This window comes from Neovison vison, chromosome 7 (assembly GCF_020171115.1).
Source record: "Neovison vison isolate M4711 chromosome 7, ASM_NN_V1, whole genome shotgun sequence".
NCBI classification, from domain to species: domain Eukaryota; kingdom Metazoa; phylum Chordata; class Mammalia; order Carnivora; family Mustelidae; genus Neogale; species Neogale vison.
This window is the reverse complement of record NC_058097.1, coordinates 205,463,983-205,483,387: the sequence shown is the minus strand read 5'-3', so window position 1 is coordinate 205,483,387 and position 19,405 is coordinate 205,463,983. Positions and strand designations below refer to the sequence as shown.

Sequence of the window (19,405 nt, the reverse complement as noted above, 5' to 3'; positions counted from 1 at the left end):
GCCCCGCGCTGGGCGCAGAGCTTACTTTTAAAGAAAGAAAAAAAAGATCTGTTGCGTTCTCTGGGGTGATCATTCCTGCGGAATTACAGTACCTGTTACTCCAAGGAGACCCGCGGTTGACTGAGGGCTGAACACGTACTTGAGATTTTATGTGAAACGTTTTGAGCTTTAATTTTACATGGATTTCACAGTCTCAGGAAAAGTTTAATACTACGAAATATATCGAGGAGTCCGTCTGTATCTTTAGAAATAAATGATTCACTGATGTGGACTGCAGAAATTATTAAAGAAAAATAACACTGAAAGTGACCTAGAGACTGAAAGTGCCTCCGGCTGAGCAGGCACGTGGGGTAAAAAACTGCCCCAGGCCAGCCCCACCTCCTCCGCAAGGCTTTTCATTTTTAGGAAGAATCTGTGTCTTTCAGAAAGCCTTGGAAGTACACAACACAACAAAAGTACGATAAGATTCGTAAAGATTGCTGTGTTGGCTCTTACATAACTAGGCTATCCGTAGACAGCCCTTTGTAAAGATGCTAGGAAGGGCAGGGCACGTTTGGGGGCCGTAAAACTGGTGCTGCAGGGACACCGGGACGTGGCTCCTGACGCTCCTGGAGTCTCACGGTCTGCCCTGTGTGTGCCGGTGCACGTGCTCGGGATTTCAGCTTTCTGAGTTGCGAAGCCTGCGGGCGAAACCCCGGGGTTACCCGGCACCTTAACCTACAAATGCCCGGTGAGCCTAAACAGCAGGGTGGACTGGAAGAAGCAACTTACGGCCACATCTGACCGTTCCCGCGAGAGACTCTGATGCTGTCCCTGCCGAGCCCTTGGGCCCTCCCACGGGATCCTGGGCTCCAACCCGCCTGTAGCTTCCTCTCCTACCCAGTTTTTCTCCTTATTCAGGTATTCCCTTGACTGTCCTCCCTTGGACCCGAGGACCGCGGCGTGGCTGGCGCTGGCGGGAAGTCCTCCGCTCCGCGGGAGGTGGCCCGGGGATACTTGCAGACGCGTGGCGCAGCCGGTGTGTGCGCGCCGAGTCTTTCATGCCGGATCTCTTGTCATTCGCAGGCACGAATTGCTCGAGGAAGCCCGGAGACAGGGTTTGCCTTTCGCACAGTGGGATGGACCGACCGTGGTGGTTTGGCTGGAGGTACGGCTTCCCTTTAATCCGGGGTGGAGCCCTTTCCCCGCGTGACCGTGCACCCTGCCTGACCTTGTGGCCCGAATGCGTCTCACCTCCAGCTGTGGGTCGGGATGCCCGCCTGGTACGTGGCCGCCTGCCGAGCCAACGTGAAGAGCGGCGCCATCATGTCCGCGCTGTCGGACACGGAGATCCAGCGGGAGATCGGCATCAGCAACCCGCTGCACCGGCTCAAGCTGCGGCTGGCCATCCAGGAGATCATGTCCCTGACCAGTCCGTCAGCCCCTCCCACCTCGAGAACGGTACGTGTCTGTAGGCGGGGCAGCCCCGCTGTTTCTGTGGCCTCTCCAGCTCCGACAGACGGACCCCATGGTCCGACTTAAAGGCTTAGCATTCCCCAAACAGGCAATTTCTAACGGGTGACAGGTGGGTGGCTCACGGGTCCTTCACGGAACGTTCTCACAGCGCTTGGCTGCTGTGCTTTCCCATACAGAAATAGGAATTTTTAAAAGCATAGGAGAGTAATTATCTCTAATTCAATATAAATTGAAAGTGAAGGGGAGAGAGCTTCGATTCCCCATGTGCCCTGCGACCCCCGTTTTACCGGCCCGCTCAGGGAGCCGTAGGCGTGGGGGCCTCAGGCTCACGGCAGCCGGTGACTGTGCAGGTGCCGAGCGTTGTCTGCTCGCGCCTCTGCTCCCTGTGGGAAGCCTGCGAGCGCCCTACCGGAGGGTCCTCATGGCGTGGGCAGCGCTCCTCTAACGAAAACCCGGACGGCTGCTGGGGCACAGAGCAGCCATCCCTGTCTATGAAGTGCGGGTTCTCCACATCCGCTCGGCTCTTGGTCTGCTCTGCGGGGAAACCCGACGGGAGACAGAAGGGCCTCGCGGACGGACTTCTCCGCGCAGCAGCTTAGCGCCCGATTTGGGGCTGGCGCTCGCCTTGCACCCGAAGGGGCGGCAGCTGGCAAGTTTTCTCTTTTCTCTTAGGGGTTGAGTCAGAATGAACTGTTGGCCTTGCCCCTCCCTGAGGCCCCGGGGACGCTCTGTCACAGCATCTGACTGGGTCCCCATGGCCACTTGTTTCCAGTTAGAGTGCCCTTTCTAGAAACGAAGGTGTAGGGAGGTTTTCTTGGAGTCTATGACAGAGGCGCGGACGGAGGCAGCGCGCAGGGACAACGAGCCCCCTCGGGGAGGGACCGCACCGTGAGGCAGGGTACGGCCCGCTCCGGAGGGGCCTGGCGGCTGGCACGGCACATTGACAGGCCTCGGGTCTGCTGTGGTGCTTCCGTGGGGCCGGTATTTTGGCTCCGTGAAGTCCTGGGACATGCCGTTTAACGCACTCAGCCTTGGGCCCTGCCTCCCGGGTTCCCCAGACGGGGTGGTCCCGTCCACGTGGCCCAGTCACTGCGGAGCACATGCTGGGGGCCGTTGTCCCACAGTCCAAAGCTAGACCTGGAGACCGGGCTCTCAGTTGTGCTTTGGGCAAGATGGTGGGTGTATCGAGTGAGACTTAGTTGAGAATGCACAGTTTTCAGAAGTGCAGAATGTACCGTTGTCATAGTTGACGCGCCTCAGGCAGGAGGCATGGCAGACGAAGCTCAGGGAACGGTAGGCTGTTCTTGGGTTGCTGACAACTCAGTGTTGGGACGGTGTGGTTAGTCTTCACGGACGGGGCGAGCTTGTTGTCACGCTCTGTCGTGTTCCGTGTGGGCATCTAAGAGGAGAAGCTGAGGAGAATGGCCTTGGCCTCTACCTGCTCCTCTTACCTGCCTGAGGCTTACCTGTCTGCCACCTTTCCTCTTTGTCACTGCTTCCCTTGCCCTGGATGTGGTTGGTCACTGGGGTCACCCTAGACCACAGGAAATGTCTGGTTAACGCATGAAGAGATGGAAACGCTCACAGCCACGCCACAAACGGTCAGTCACAGCCCCGAGCTTGCCCTCCCCTCAGTGTTCCCCACCTCAGAACGGCGCGGTTCTTGGCTTTTCCTTGGGAAACAAAACTGTCATTTCACATTAAATTGTTCCGATAAGTATTTCCACTAGGTATTAGTTAAATGTGTGAAATGGAATTCTATTTTAGATTTTTTTTCAGGAACTTAAAATTAGTAGACCCACTCTCTTTAGATGTAATTCCCATCTCCTTTAAGGAGAGACCTCAGTTTGGTGCTCGGTCTTCATGTTCTGGCCCTAGTTTTCTCCTTACATGGAGGTGCTTGCAGTGGGAAATTGGCTCTTTGCATGAGAAATTGGAATTGTTGGTTTTGCATGAGTTTTGCATGATGCTTTGATTTTTTTTTTAACTTTTTCTCTCACGTCACTCCGCACCTTCCCTACAGCGTCGATGTGCCTGCATCGCTAAGCTCACCAATACTAATAGTTCTGTTCTTTTGCATTCCTAACCTCGTAACACCAGGAGGATGAGGAGGGAAGCTGGGCTCAGGTTGGAGACTCTCTATAATATCCTCTTCACTATATGTACCGCAGCAAAAGAGCTGGAGTGTGAAAGCTTGTAATTGACTTTTCTTGACATTTTTAACGTCTTAATTTGTGCGGAATATTGTTGATGACTTAGAAGCGTTAGTCAGAGCGAAGCATAGGTTTAAAGAGTACGTCTCATGGACAAATTTGAACCTTTCCCGTGTGGCACCGTGGTGGTTCACTGTGTAACCTAGATGACTTCGGTGAGCACGCGGCTCGCGGACGGGGGGCCGCGGCTTCGGCGGCCCCTGGGATGCGTGCCCAGCATGAGACTTGGCACGGGGACCGTCCCCACCTGTCTGTGTCTCAGGGCGCTGCTCCGGGCTATCCTGCTGCCGTGCTGGTCAAGAGTCTGTCCCACTCGTGGGATTCTCAGAAATCAAGCCTCTCCCTGCAAAACGTGCATTTGGATTTTCAGCTTTCTGGTTCTTCGGCTCGCGTACATCTCTGTCGCGACTGTCCGGCAGCCCTGATCTGAGACAGCTTGAGTAAAAGCCGCGGTTCCCTGCCTGGGATTCTAGCACTGCTGCGCCCGACTGGCTGTTCCGTCGTCGCCCCGGGAGGCTGCGAGGGTGTGGCCGGGCGGTTCTTCCCAGGGCTCTTACTAATGGCCTCACGTTCGAGGATCTCAAAAGGATATTGGTATATCTGAAAACAATTGAACTAATCCTGAATCTGAATTTTCCTCATTTCCAGTTGGTGTTGAAGCACCTGTTTTCCTCTAGCTGTGCCCCTAAAATCAAGCCGAGGTTCCTTTTTTAAAAGGCACAAGAGGAGAGTGGCTGTCACACTCCGTGCGCGCCCTCTCCAGCCGTTTGAGTCGGGCGCTCTGTGCCGCTACCCCGATGAGGATCCTCATTAATCATTTAGCCCGCTCAGACGTCCCTTCACGGGGCCAGCAGTGACCATGAGTGAGTTAAAAAGGGTGCATTTCGTAATTGCTTAAACGTCAGTGTTTTTCGTTAGAAGGACTTTGACAGCACCTCGGTATGCGATTCTCTGTACTGGGGCGTGACTTGTGAGTTAAACCAGCTGAACGTTTGCTCTTTGCAGTGGGAACATAAGCAAGGATGGGCCATGCCAGTGACGCCGGAATTAGCCAGCGTCAGTCTTCAGCATAAACAAGGACGGTTTCCGCTCCATCCCTCGTCTAGATGGGAGGGGGACGAAGAGGCGTCCTGGGTGCACCTGCCACCTGCTGCCAAGGGCAGAAGTCGTACAGTGCGCCCTCCGCATGCTGTTACATAGTCACCAGCTCCAAAGCCCAGGGCAGTTTGAGATGCCCTTGGCACCCAGGGCAGGAAAATACCCAAGGTGTGGTCAAGTCGTTGATGCCTTCACTTAGCAAGTGGCATCAGTGTGTTGTCTGTGCGAAACGGAGCTGCTTGCTGGGGACAGCTGCCATCGTCCCTCACATTTCACAGAGATTACAAAGCTGAACCGTATTTGTGGTCATGTCAGGGCTGGGAAACACAGAGCCTGTGCCGGGATAGTCCCTTGAGCCCAGGTGGTCCCTGACCACGAGAGAGATCCCTGTCACCTGCTTCTTCAGCACACGTGACGGCAGCCCGGGAGGGGTGGGTCGCCCTGGCTTTGAGCCTGGTTCCCCCAGGAGCTCATGTCATGGACCACTGAAGAAGCGGAGCTAGAGGAATGAGTGAACAGCATTAAGGAGGGCTCGGCTCCCATGGAATTGTCTGTTTAGAAATTTCTTTGCATTTTGTGTCCAATTAGGAATACGTAAACAGAGGCAAGAAAGCAGTGAGGAGTATTCACACTCTAAAACTCAGGTCTGAAAAAGCATGACACTGTGACAACTTTCCAGAAATGTTTACTGGTTTTCTCACTCATGGTTATTTAGAGACAGTAGTGAAATGGGTTTTTTCCTACTGAATTTGAGAATTCTTGTTGTAATTTGACTAGTTTCTTTTAGCTTGTTTGGTGTAAATAATAGATTAGAGGCTGTATTTTCAAGCCGGGACACCGTGGTAGTTGAGAGTTGCCATTTCCAAGGATTCCGTAAGGCACTACAGAATTCTGATGGTCACTTAGTCTTCTAGGACTGAAGAACACCCAGTACTTTTGTCTGATGTGTATGCGGATACTTACGATGTATCCGTTTCTTTTTCATGGCACAAATCTTGCACATAAGACTGTTAGATTTATTCCAAAGGATTTCGTGAGTTTTGATCACATTTTTAAAATCTCCATTTCTAGCTCATTTCTAGTATTTAGAAATACAGTTCACTTTCATATATTGACCTTGCATCCTGCAGCTTGGTTAAACTCACTTTAGTTCAGATAGCTGCTCTGTATTTTTTTTTAAGATTTTATTTATTTATCTGACAGAGCGAGATCACAAGTAGGCAGAGAGGCAGGCAGAGAGAGAGAGGAGGAAGCAGGCTCCCCGCTGAGCAGAGAGCCCAATGCGGGGCTCGATCCCAGGACCCTGAGGTCATGACCCGAGGTGAAGGCAGAGGCTTAACCCCCTGAGCCACCCAGGTGCCCCCGCTCTGGATTTTTCTAATACTGCTCATCAAGTCATCTGCAAATAAAGACAGTTTTATTTCTTTTCCAACCCATATTCTTTTGATTTCTCTTTCTTGCCTTATCACAGTGGCTGGGAGTTCTAGTACAGTGTTGAGTGAAAGTGGTGGGACTAGACATCCTTAACTTTGTTCCTGAATGTAGGGAAGATCCATTCAGTCTTTTACCACTGAGTGTCCTGACAGCTCTGTATTTTTTTAGAAGCCTTTGTCAAGTTGAGGCAGTTGTCGTCCAAACCTGGGTTGCAGAGGTTTCCGTGAATGAGTGAAGATTTGATCACATACCTTTCTCACATTTCTGTGGTTCTTCATGTTAGTCCTTTGATACAGTGAATTTCTCTGATTTTTTCAAATATTGGTCCAACTTATGTTCCTGGGATAAACCCCACTTGTCATGATATCTTATTCTTTTAATTTATTACTGATTTGTTTTGCTAACATTTTGTTAACAAACATTTGCATCTGTGTCTGTGAGGGGTATTTATTGGTCTGTAGTTTTCTTGAAATGTGTCTGGTGTATTTTAGTGTCAGGATAATGCCGCTCTTGTAGAATGAGTTATATATTCGTTCTTCACATTTTTGTAATAGTTTGTGTGGAATTGGTACTTTTTTCATAAATGTTTGGTAGAGTTCACCAGTGAAGGCATTTAGAGTAGGGATCAAGAGTATGGGCATAGTATGTGCATGTGCATGTGTGTGTGTGTGTGTGTGTGTGTGTGTGTTCTGTAGCTACAAGTTCAATTCAGGTACGGGTCACCTGTTTCTTACTGAGTGACTCTCATATATATGTCTTTCTTGAAATTTGCCTGTTTTATCCAGGTTTCTTACAGCTGTCCACAGTTTTCCCATATTATCATTTCAGTGTCTGTAGGGTCTATACTGATGCCCCCTCTTTCATTCTTGATGTTGGTGATTTATATCTTTCTTCTCAATCACTCCCAGTGATGTTTATGAAGATCCAGGTTTTACCTTCTTCATTTTATATACACCCAGTGTGGGGCTTGAACTTACAACCCCGACATCAAGTCGCACACTTCACTGACCAAGGCCAACCAGGTGTTCCTTGCACGTTCACTTTCATTTAGTTCAAAATATTTTCCCGTTTCCCTTGTGATTTCTTCTTTTGACACATGGGTTATTTGGAAGTGTGCTAGTTCCAAGTATTTGGGACTTTTCTAGATGTCTTTTTATTGTGGATTTCTAATGTAATTCACTTGCGGTCAGAGGAAATATATTTGGTATGATTTCAGTCTCTCCGAACACGTGGAGATTGTTCTGTGTCAGAGAATGTTCTGTGTGTGCTGCTTTCGGGTGGAATGGTCTCTCATGTTGGTTGGATTGGGTGACACTGCTGCTTCCAGGCTTCTCTGTCCGCATGAGCCGGTCATTTGACTCGAGGCGAGGTGAGGGGGGTGTCTCCTGACTATCTCTCCTCTCAGCCTTACCATGTTCCTCTCTCCTTCCAATCTGTGTTTTAATTCAAATCTGTGTTTTTAAAAGTTGATTTTGAAATTAACCTATTTTATTAAAGAAATACAGAAAGCAAAGTGTTAAAAATAAAATGAAAGCCAGCCAGAGAGATTTTTACTGAGTAGACTTGGATTGATCCTTCAAACTTGTTCATGAGCCGTGATCGTTCTTTGTCGCTGTATCATTATACATGAAGGCGAGCTCAGGGAGACAGCATGCAATAGTCACCATTTTATTGTACTTTGGTAAATATGTTAAATTCATTAGCACAAGTCATAGACTTTTCAGGGTATAATTTCTTTTGTACAAAATGTTACTAACAATTTAAGAGTAAATAGGAGATCAAGTTATTCTGAAATTATAAAAAAATGTTATCAGTTTAGCCTTTGAGAACCTGTAACAGATTGAAAATCCAATTTAAAGATTATTTGAATGACCCTTATGACCTCTTCCGGGGCTTTTCTTCTGAACTGATGTGCTTAATTATTGAAACCAGACCCTGGCCTACGGGGACATGAACCACGAGTGGATCGGCAATGAGTGGCTGCCCAGCCTGGGCCTGGCGCAGTACCGCAGCTATTTCATGGAGTGCCTGGTGGACGCGCGCATGCTGGACCACCTGACCAAGAAGGACCTGCGCGGGCAGCTGAAGATGGTGGACAGCCTCCACAGGTGCGCCCGCGGGGAGTCCTGCCCGTTAGCTCCGGGGCTCGCACCACTGCCACGGCTCACTTTTTCTTTCCCCCCAACAGAAACAGTTTCCAGTGTGGAATCATGTGCCTGCGGAGATTAAATTATGACCGAAAAGAACTAGAGAAGAAAAGAGAAGAAAGCCAGAATGAAATAAAAGGCAAGTATATCGTGTGTCGTGGATGTGGGGAACTGCTGCTTCCCGCGGTGCTAACAGCCTGGTGACTGCCTACTTAAAAACAAAAGCAGGAAGAAAAAAAAAAGAAAAAGAAGTTAAAAAATTACAAGGGGCACCGAGCCGGCTCCGTCCGCGGAGTGTGCGACTCTTGATCTCAGGGTTGTGAGTTCAAGCCCCACGATGGATGTGGAGATTACTCAAAAACAAAACTTTAAAAAGAGACTGAAAATAAATAAAATAAGCAATTAAAAAAAGTAAGGAAAGGCTCTAAGTGGAGAAGGCTAGTCCGGTATTATGACAGAGAAAGGAGGGGTGACTGGGCGCCTCTAAGACCCTCTTCTGTGCCTGTTGCCGTGTGCTCACATCGGTCTGGAAGGTCGGTCTCTCAAGGTGAGCATTTTTCCTGTGACCTCAGACCTCTCCCGTTGTGAGGACACATGTCCTCCTTCGTCTGGAAATGCTGCAGCGTGAGGCCAGATAGCCACAGAGCAGGGGCAGACGGGCGGGTGCTGCGTGCGGCTTGGTGCAGGCGTGTCGAGCACGGCTGTTTAGCCGGGGCCCGAGGGGCCCGGAGGAGAACAGCAGCGTGGCTCTCTCCCGTGGCTGAGGCAGCAGCGTGCGGTTACCGTGGTAGTCGGGCCCTAAAGACGGGACGGAGAGCCTCTTCTTGGGGCCGGCCGTGGGCAGAGGCATTTCGGGTAGAAAATAGGCCGAGGGGTGTTCCGGGGACAAGGGTGCTCGGCTGGGAGGCGGCAGGTGCTCCCCTCTGCTGGGGAGTCACCCACCCAGGGCACCTCTCGGTGAGCAGTGTAGTAGTTTGCTTGGAAATAAGGTGGCAGCGATTAAGCTCCCAAGTAAAGGCTTCCCCCGTTTTCAGTATAAAGGAATCACTAAGAATGGTAATCACTAAGAATGGTAATACTTGACCAGCTCTAAGCATGGAGGTTGATTTACGTAATCCTTACTACCACAGTCCCCATAAGTGCGGTTTTCATCCCATGTCTAGAATAAGACAGAAATTAAAGACAATGATATGGTTGGGGAGGTGGCCCATTGGAAGGCTAGTCTAGCCATGATTGAGTTACTGTGAATCACAGGAAAAACCTTTAGCTATCATTTGTAATCTGTCTCCTAAACACATGCAATACAATGCATTTAACATATAAATACAGTTATGATCCCTAAATATTTTACCAGCTGTGCCTGTGTGTATATCTGTCCTTTTATCTAGAAAAGGAGGTGGGAGCTGAGATATGTAAATCTGTTTCATTTGTTTTGTATTTCCATCTTAAATCTTTTCACAGTTGACGGAAGCGGTCTTTGTAAGGAACTGGTGGTCTTCTGGGTGTATTTTTTTACAGGGTGGCTATTTTTAGATCTCCGCTAGAGCAAAAGTGATAGTTTATTACTTTGCATAAATATAAGGTCTTCCCCCACAGTTTCTAATATGCTGGAGAATATCTTCCAGGTTCTCTGTTCTTAAAATGCAACAATTAAAAAGTCTTTGAGATCATGAAGGGTTTGTGTCGAATTCACAAGCTGCCCAGCCACAGTGCCCGCGGCCCACGCTTCTGATGGGAGGACAGTATTTCAGAAGATCCGGGGTCTGTAGGGCAAGCTCGTGCCTACCTAGTGGGTGTTCAGATTCTTGTGTGTCTTTTTGGTTTCTGAAGCCTGGGCCCCCGTCGCTTTTTATTCCCTAGAAACTCGGTGTGTGTAGTAAGTTCCTTGCCCCCAGGTCGAGTCAGAGTGAGTTTCAGTAGGACGGTCTCCACTGGACAAGCCACAGGCCAGGACAGCAGCGCGCGAGCGTGGCAGAAGCCCTCTGTGCGCCCACCTGGCCATGCCCCGGGCCCCTGAGGCTCACGTCTCGTGTCAGGCGCTGGAGGCTTGGGGCCTGCGGGGGCGTCTCGGTCCTGTGTTGCGGGGCAGACGCGGGAAAAGAGCTTCCTGTGGCGCCTGGAGCCGTGCTTGCACCTGTCTGCAGATGTGCTCGTTTGGAGCAATGATCGCGTGATTCGCTGGATCCTGTCGATCGGCCTCAGAGAATACGCCAACAATCTCCTCGAGAGCGGCGTCCACGGCGCGCTGATGGCCTTGGACGAGACCTTCGACGCCAACGCCCTGGCGCTCCTGCTGCAGATCCCAACACAGAACACGCAGGTGACGCGGCCGCGCCCGCACCCTGCCCTCCAGCCACCGCCGGGCTCCCCCGTCCAGCCAAACCCCCGGCCAGCCCTTCCTCTCCCCCTGCCTCGTCCACCACGTGCTGGCTCAGAGCACACAGTGCTCCCCAGCTGCTCCTCGCGTCTGCCTGCCCTTCCCGGGCCCGGGGCACGCAGGAGTCCTGGAGTAGATGGTGTCCGGGAGACCTGCGTCCACACCGGCTACTTGTAGAGTGGCCGAGGAGAGGGACACTGTCCCTCAAGTATGCCACCAGACGGAGGTCTCGGGAACTTTCTCATTTCCCTGTGTCCCCCTTTTTGACCCATGGGCTTACTGGAGAATCAGGAATGTTTCTGTTTGTCTACAGAATGTTGTACTTGCCCAGTCCCTCAACCTCCCCGCCAGTAGCAGCCCGCACGGCACACTTGTTACCCGGTGTCCCAGGAGCCCACGGATGCCCATCTCCCAGGGCCCGTAAATGACTCCCCGTTAAAACCGCTGACTTAAAGTACACCGGGTGGTTCCAGGCCTTCGGCCCTTGAGTTTTTGTTCGTTTTTTTTTAAATTCTCCATTTAAAAGCAGCTGTCGTACGCGGACATCCTCCAGATGAGGCTGATGGGAGTTTGGGGGCGTTGTTCTGTTATGATTTCAGGCTCGCGCTGTCTTGGAGAGAGAGTTTAACAACCTTCTGGTCATGGGGACTGACAGAAGGTTCGATGAAGTAAGTTTTCAGCCTCGTGATTTTTAAATTTGCATTAAATGTGAACTTCATATTCGGGGGGGCCCTTCTGGCTCAGCTCTGTCGTGCGCCAGCCTCTTGATCTCAGGGTTGTGGGATTGAGCCCTACGTTGGGTGCAAAGATAACCTAAAAGTAAAATCTGTAAATATAAAGAAACCAACATAAATTCGCATATTTGTAGCAGCCAGGTAGTCTGGGTGACTCTTCCATATGTGGAGATGGTTTTACTTCACGAGTTATGCTTTGCTTTTAATTTATTAACAAATGAGCTAATACGAAAGCAGTATTTTCACTAAGATGGGGAGGTTTTTTTTTTTTTAATTTTTGCTATTTAACTTTTGATACCCCTCAGAAATGTTTTTCGCATCAGAAAGCATTGGTTGAAAAAAAAAAAAAGAAAGCATCGGTTGCAGTCTAGGAAGAGAGTCTGAGCTGTTGTTTTGGGACAGCGGGATACCTCACCCCAACCGGGCCCCTTGCGCTCTGGTGGAAGGTTTCAGAAGTTTATTTGGAAACACAGGACACGTTCATGTTTCATCATACGAGACCGTGACTTGTGTGCTCCCACACCACGACACGTTACTGTCCTCATCGCTGTGCGAGCACTTGAGTGTGGCGGGAACAGAACACCTGACCCGCTGGCCTGTCCCAGCCTGAAGACTGTTTTGAAGACGATAACATAGTATCTTACCGAGCTAGAAGGTGATCTTTGCTGGAGAAGGAGCGACACGCGGCAGATAGTCACACCCCTAGGAAGCCCAGGACTGTCCTTATTTGTGCCCAGCTGGGGTCCCAGCATGAGGGTGGCCCTGCTCCCTTTTGCTCCCTGAAGTTCCCAGTCTGGGCACGAAGTCCAATGGTTATCAAGAATGGGGTTAGATACACATGAACAAAAATGCGGTGACAAGGACATTTTAAAGGGATGGTGACTTTACTCTGTATTTTGTCCTTTATTTTAAAAGCAGTCCTGCTTTCTGCCTTTTAATTTACCAGGATGACGATAAAAGCTTTAGGAGGGCACCTTCCTGGAGGAAAAAGTTTAGACCAAAGGACGTTCGTGGCTTAGCTGCTGGGTCAGCAGAGACTCTCCCCGCAAACTTCCGGGTCACTTCTCTGTCCTCGCCCTCTGTGCAGCCAAAGAAGATGCAGCTGGACGGTACGTGACTCCCCACGCTTCTCCGGCCGCGGCCGGCAGCACGAGCTGCTCTCTGGAGGGGCACGAACAGTGGCCCGAGCTGGGAGCTTGGGGGCGTGGGGCTGCAGTTGCGTGCACGCTCAAGGAAGGCTTTCTGGAAAGTGCTTTTCTCGGAGCTGTATGTGGGCCGCGAGAGCAGAACTTGCAGCCTTCTGCACAGGCAGAGCGCACACGTGCTCTAAAACTGACCCTCACGGCTGTGTGGCAAGTTCAGACGCAGACACATTTTCCGATCACACCTGGTCGAACAGTAGCACATTCTCCCGACTGAGGAAGCCGAGCAGCACGCGTGCAGAGACGTGTCCGTGCGGCCCGGGGGGCTCTGTCCTGAGCAGCAGGAGCTTTCCCACCGCGTCCTTCACCCCTGGGACTTGTCTGTGCGCGGGAGGAGCGACTAGTCCGTTGTCATCAGCGCAGTCTCCACCTCCGTCCCTGCTCGCACTTGTCCGGGCCGTGACACGTTGTAAGAGGGGGTGGCGCAGGGAGTGGGGACCCCGGGAGGTCTCACAGAGCACAGCTGGTGCTGTCAGTCCTCTGGCTGGACGGTCATCGTGTCACATCGTGATGGTCCCCGGATGGTCCCTCTGCGAGTGAGGATGTGTCTGTGGCCTGCGGAGGGACGGCTCCACTCTGACCCTGTCCCACTCAGTGACAAGAGGGAGGCCCAGACTCCCCGGCCTGGGCTGGAATCGGGCTCTGCCCTGTGCGAGGTGCATGACCTTGAGCCCTGTGCCTCAGTGTCCCCATCTGCAGAGTGGTTGTTGCCCTAGCGTCTTCCTCACTGACGGCTTGTGGCAGCGAGTCCTTCATGGGAAGCGGTTGGCGAGTGTCCGGCGTGGCCCCAACCCGTGGGCCTGGGTGACACTTGGTGGGCGGGCTAGGCAACTGCAGGGAAGGGCGCGGGTGTAGACGCACAGCGCGGTGTTCCGGTTCCCGGGCCCCTCGCTCTGCCTGTGCCGAGGGCTGCGCGTGCTCTCGCTGCCCACGGACAGCCCGAGGAAAGCCGTTTCCAGAAAGCCTTCGCTGAGCTTTGAGTGAGGGAGGCTTACCGGGCGGTGTTTTCATTTAAAACACTGCATGTCTTCGCCAGACTTCAGCAACATGCTTAACGAGGGAAAAACCCAGCCTTTTGAAAAAAATAGCTTTTTTCTTCAAGAAGCCTGTAGATGATTTCTCTAGGTTTTAGTGGTCACTTAGCCTTCGGCTTCCGGGGCAGTTGGCCTGCTCCCCGGCTTTCCTCGCAGCTTCGCTTCACAAACCGCATCCGGCTTGTTAGAAAGGTTAGCCACGTTTGGATCGCAGCTGGGGTGAACGAAACATGAGCCTCGAGAAAGGTGCAGGGAGCACAGCCCCAGGAGGGGACCCTTGCCCGCATGGCCCAGAGGCATAACTCGGGTCCCGTGGGCGTCCTGGCTTCTGAAACGTGGGGTGCGTGGGGCCCGGCGCCCCAGCTCCCTGCACGTGCTTCCCGGCCCCAGGGCGGACATCAGTAACAGGGCTCCTGGGCCGCCTGTGGGAGACGGGGCTGGGGCTGGGGACTGCCCGTGGCACGCAGCCGAGCCACGCGGGGGCTCTTCATAGCACGGAGCACCTGGAGGCGCGCCCGCCGCTGCCGCAGGAAGGGGCGCTGGGCTTGGGTTTCCTGAGCGCAGTCCCGCACCTGCTGCCGGGAGGGCAAGGCCGTCCTTCCCGGACAGACGGCCAGAGCGGGCCTCGGGACGGGCCCTGGGCGCCCCGCAGCAGCCTGGGAACGCTCAGCTTACTGCCAGGCTGTTTGCCTCCCACTCTCCCTGGACAGATGGATACTTAGGGCTGAAAGAAAAGTCTATAAATCTGGAGGAGAGACGAAGTCACCGTGTTCATGATTGTTACTAATGCAGATGAGTGTGGCAGAATTGCTCTCCTGTCCCCTGCTGCCCCCGGGGGCCCTGGGCTGCTCAGGGGGTGGGGGGACAAGGCCACTTGGTGACTCAGTTCCCCTCCTCTGGCTCCTTCAGTCCCGCTCAGAGGTCCCCTGGGAGCCCCTCTGTAGGCGCTGCTATGGGCGTGAATGTGCGTGTGCGTGTGCGTGTGTGTGTGTGCGTGTGTGTGCCGCTCTGAGACTAACCGCATGCTGTGTTTGCACGCCTCCCCTCGTGGCCGTCGGAGCAGGCGGCGTGTCGGGACCGCAGAGGCTGGATTCCGCCACGGTCAGGACTTACTCCTGCTGACGCCTCCTGCGGGTGAGTAGCCGGGAGAGGCGGCCCCAGGAGCTCAGGGCCCCACGCAGGAGTGTGCGCATGAGCCCCTGTGGCCACCGTGCGCGCCGCACACACAGGCCGCCGTGTCCTGGGTCCGGGAGCGGCATAGGGTGTCGCACTTCTGTCCTTGCTGGCTCCGGTGTCCGCTCCTGTCTTCCCGGGGGTGCGGGCGGGGAGAGGCAGGACAGCACAGGAGAAGGAACCCGGCCCTTGGTGGGCTGGCCCCAGAAGGTCTCTGGCGCCTAGGTGGCTGCCTGCACCTCTCCCGGCCTCGGCGCTGCCTGTGGAGCCTGATGTGGAGCTCGATCTCACGACCCTGAGGGCCCGATCTGAGCCCAAACCAGGAGTCAGACGCCTCACCGACTGAGTCCCCCGGGTGCCCTAAGAGGCTGGTCTAAAAACACCACAAAGAAACAAAAAGCCAAGTGCGTTGCCCAGAGAGGGGCTGAGTTTGTGGATTGAGATTTCCAGTGCAGGCCCAGGAGCCCGGCCTCCTGCCCCTGCTCTGGGGGCCCTGGGGTGGGGGGTGGCTTTGTTTGCTCTTACTTGGGTTTCCTCCGTCAGCCTGGCGGTGTGGTTGCTGGGGCTCCCTGCCGGCTCAGTCTGAAGGGCGTGTGGCTCTGGGTCTCAGGTCGAGTTCCAGCCCCATATTGGGTGTAGAGTTACTTAAAAATTAAACCTTTTCAAAATTCTGTTTTTTCATCCTTTTTAAAAATTGGTAACTTTTAGACACAGGCAGAAATGAATTCTCATTGACAAGCAAAAAGCTCGGTGTTTTCTCTAACTTCTCAGAGGGGCTGAAGCTCTGGTCGCAGGAGGGGAGGCGCGCTGGGACCCGCCCGGCCCGGAAGCCGCTGCTCACGCGGCCCGTCTTAAGGCTGATTCTTTCCCTGAAACAAATAACACGTTCCACGTGAATAATAATAATGATAAAAAGGCTAATTCTTTTGTCTGTTTTTATTTTCCAGTTTACCCGCACTACTTCTACAGATGATTACGCAGCATTTTGAATCCAACAAAGACTACATTTTAAAGTTCAATGGAATCTTTAATCTGTTAATACTTGTTATATGGACCGTGAGATATTTTATTACAGAGTTTTTAATTAGCGAAAAATTCATGAATACCATAGAGAAAATATTTTAGAATTTAATGTTTCTTATATTTATGTAAACTTATGACTTCATTTACATAGTTACTGACTTTTTCATGTATATCCAGGCTATAAATATCCTTTCAAATCAATTCATGTACTTTTATCTAATTTTAGTCTTTCAGATGAATGTACTGTAATGCTTGTATGTATAAATCCTAAGAACAAATCTAGGGCTTTTGTAAATTGTGCATTTATTGTAATTACCATTGCTTAATTTGTTATTAATAAACCCTGACAGAGAAGATTTTTCCACGCTCGTAAAGTCATCATGACACAACGTGTGCTGTCAAACGGAACCCAGCTCCACAACAATCATTTTGAAAGAAGCAGACTCGATTTCAAGCAACTGTTGTATTTTAATGACTGACCTTAAGTCTACTTTTTCTGGCAAGAAATGCTTTATTCCACAGCCTGAACAGATTTAAACTATCTGGTGTTAAGTATCAGCTTTTGAAAATTTGGACTGGAAAGATTATCGGAACACTATGGGAATCTCTTAGGACCCCTGGACTCTTTATAGCCTCGCCCCCTGGGGGGGCTTGGGGCGAGCTGAGGATCCTGAGGGCCTGGGGGGGGGCGGCCTGGGCGCCCTCCTGGTGCGGAGCTCGCTGGCGAGGACTCTCAGAGGACCAGTCAGGAAGCACTGCCTCCCCCCAAGCTGGGTGCCCGCAGGGGAGGAGGGCGCCGTCCTGGAAATAATGTTGTGCAACTCTAACAAGGCCTTACTCTTCTTATGTAAATCATCTTTTTACATTTGTTTGTAAACATGTTTAAAGAATGGACCTAGTCATAGGTTTTTAGACTTTGATGAGATAGCCCTTTTGGATTATATAAGGAGCAAATGTAACTCTTCTTTTCTCCTCGGCATATTAAAAAGCCAGCAAGAAATGTGTCCGACCACGGTGCGTTATTTATTATGCCGCTGATAGCGCTGGAAACGGCATGTCTTTCTACATTTGGTTTCAGCTTTTCATTTACTCGTACAATTCACTGTTACCGCTCTGTTTTTCTATTAATCTTTTGTGAAACTTCCTGACTATGTAACAAAGTCTGTACAGTCTACTTTTGAGCTATTTTTATCACAGTATTATTTATTGCTGTCTTTCAATACAGTACTGAAGCGTTTTCCACTGCCAATAAAGAATACTGACAACCAGCCACCGGGCGTCGCTGACTCATTTGTGCGCGTCCCCTGTGGGCCCGTGGTGGTGCGGAGGGTCTAGTGTGCACAGCAGCTCAGAGACCCAAACAGCCCAAGGGTGCATGTGCAGGCCCCGGGTGTCACCCAGAGGGGGACCTGATGTTTGTGCCCTGGGTCCTGGAGGCGCAGAGACTCGCATCTCCGTGGCCCCCTCCAGGGCCCCAGCGAGGCCGGGGAGCGTGTGCATGTGCAAGCGTGCGTCCTCATCTGTTTTCTCTTCTCCCGGCGGTCGTCTGCCTGGGCTTTCCTCTCCCGCTGCTGTCCTCGTGTGACGGACCAGAGACGGTACCCAGGGCTGCGTCCTTATACTTCTCGTGGCCCCTGGGAACCCGCATGGTGCATGGCAGAGGGGAGGGGGCGGTTAGGGCTAGGTTAGGGAGCCGACTCCCCCTCCCCATGCCGGAGACCGGATCCCCATTGGGGTGGGGATAATAATGAAATTTTTCGGGGCACCTGGGTGGTTCAATGGGTTAAAGCCCCTGCCTTCGGCTCAGGTCGTGATCTCAGGGTTCTGGGATCGAGTCCCGCATCGGGCTCTCTGCTCAGCAGGGAGCCTGCTTCCTCCTCTCTCTCTGCCTGCCTCTCTGTCTACTTGTGATCTCTGACTGTCAGATAAATAAATGAAATCTTTTTTTTTTAAAGATTTTATTCATTTATTTGACAGACAGAGATCACAAGTAGACAGAGAGAGAGAGGGGGAAGCAGGCTCCCCGCTGAGCAGAGAGCCCGACTCGGGACTCGATCCCACCACCCTGAGATCATGACCTGAGCCAAAGGCAGCGGCTTAACCCACTGAGCCACCCAGGCGCCCCTAAATGAAATATTAAAAAAAAAAAAAAAAGATTTCCCTTGCCGATTCCATTTATGCCTAAAAAGCAAACGTCTGCTGAGAAAGAGAGCCGTAAGTAGCTGTCTGGGACGTTCCGAGGCTCTGAGAAGGCCCGCTGGTTGCCCGTCTGGGGTCTCCCCTTCCCACATGGATGTCCCAGGGCTCCTCTGTCATGCCTTGGCCCCACGTGCTCCCACGGAGCTCCTCCCGCCGCTGCCCTCCCCGCTGCTGGGCCTAAGCCCTCCTCCCTGTTTTGCTTCGTGTGTTCTGAAGCACCGTGGGTTTGGGTTCTAGTCCTTACAACGTGCTGACTCTGTCCTGTGTGCAGGTGGACGGGCCTCTCCAGCTCCGCGCTGTTCTCCCGGCCTCTCGTACCTTCTGCCTCCCGTTAGAACACCTGTCAGGGGCCCTCCCTGGGGGTCCAGGATGGGCTCAAGCTCCCTCACGTAGCTGCATCAACAAAGACCCCTTTTCCAAGTGAAGCCCCATTCACAGGTTCTGGAGGCCTGGACAGAGGAGGTCTGCTGGGGGGGCTCACCCGTCAGCCCGCCTCACTGCGCGACATTTCTAATGGCGACATCAGGGTAGGGAGGACGGGCCCCACCCTCCCAGCGAACAGGACTGTCTCCAGGTACGGAGAGTGGAGAGCCGAGAGCAGGGAGCTGCTGAGCTGAGATTTGGGGAGGGAGCAGGCCAGGGTCTGGCCAGAGGAGAGCAGAGGACATAAAATCATGAAGGCGCACCTCTGGCACGAAGACAGATTTACTCGTGGTTGAGCTTTGAACTTGAGTGTGCCGAGTATCGCCTGGCCAGAGACTGGTGACGGCCGGGCTGGGGGCCTGGGGGGACTCTGCCCTATTAAAAAGCTATTCCAATAACCCCCTGGAGGTTATTGTGGAGGGCCTGCTCTGGGCAGCCACTTGGAGGTGCCGGGGAGAGCGTGACCACAGCTAACATCCCTGCTGGTGGGAGGAGGCAGCGCCCGCCTGGGCACTGGGGTCCTGCAGTGGAGGCTGCGGGTTGAGGGGCACCCCTGGACCAGTGCAGATGGAGCTGTGCAGGGGTGTCCTGATTTCCCCCACGTGCCCGCTGTCCCGCAGCCCGGTCCGAGGGGGGCCCATCTTGCATTATTTTCAATGGGTCTCGCCGGCCCTCTTCCAAGGAAGCCAACAGAACACAGTTCTCTCCCCGCCATGAGGGGCAGCCACCAGCCCGTGGCTTCCTGGCTTCAGCTCCACAGCCCAGCATGCTCTCCTCAAATTAAAAACAATTTTTAAAATTTTTAATTAAAAAGAAAGTAAATTGAATTTTTTTTAATTGAACAAAAGCAGTGTCACCGAGGACTTGTGACATCACACAAGCTACGGGGCTGA

The 19,405-nt window shown here is 52.4% G+C and overlaps 1 protein-coding gene across 8 annotated transcripts in view; it reads left to right on the top strand.

The window, feature by feature from the left end:
- The window catches only part of PPFIA1 (PTPRF interacting protein alpha 1), a 79,376-nt gene extending 62,216 nt beyond the window's left edge, over positions 1–17,160 (top strand). For 3 of the 8 annotated variants that reach the window (XM_044260007.1, XM_044259999.1, XM_044260001.1), the window contains 11 exons: positions 1,066–1,147; positions 1,240–1,440; positions 2,994–3,056; positions 3,556–3,582; positions 8,133–8,308; positions 8,389–8,486; positions 10,492–10,667; positions 11,324–11,392; positions 12,405–12,567; positions 14,758–14,828; positions 15,815–17,160. In XM_044260007.1, the coding sequence (XP_044115942.1) occupies positions 1,066–1,147; positions 1,240–1,440; positions 2,994–3,056; positions 3,556–3,582; positions 8,133–8,308; positions 8,389–8,486; positions 10,492–10,667; positions 11,324–11,392; positions 12,405–12,567; positions 14,758–14,816 (1,114 nt within the window). In that variant the 3' untranslated portion in view covers positions 14,817–14,828; positions 15,815–17,160. The remainder of the gene's footprint in view (positions 1–1,065; positions 1,148–1,239; positions 1,441–2,993; positions 3,057–3,555; positions 3,583–8,132; positions 8,309–8,388; positions 8,487–10,491; positions 10,668–11,323; positions 11,393–12,404; positions 12,568–14,757; positions 14,829–15,814) is intronic. The other 5 variants (XM_044260003.1, XM_044260005.1, XM_044260002.1 and 2 more) reach the window with 4 other exon arrangements.
- The last annotated feature ends 2,245 nt before the right edge of the window (positions 17,161–19,405 follow it).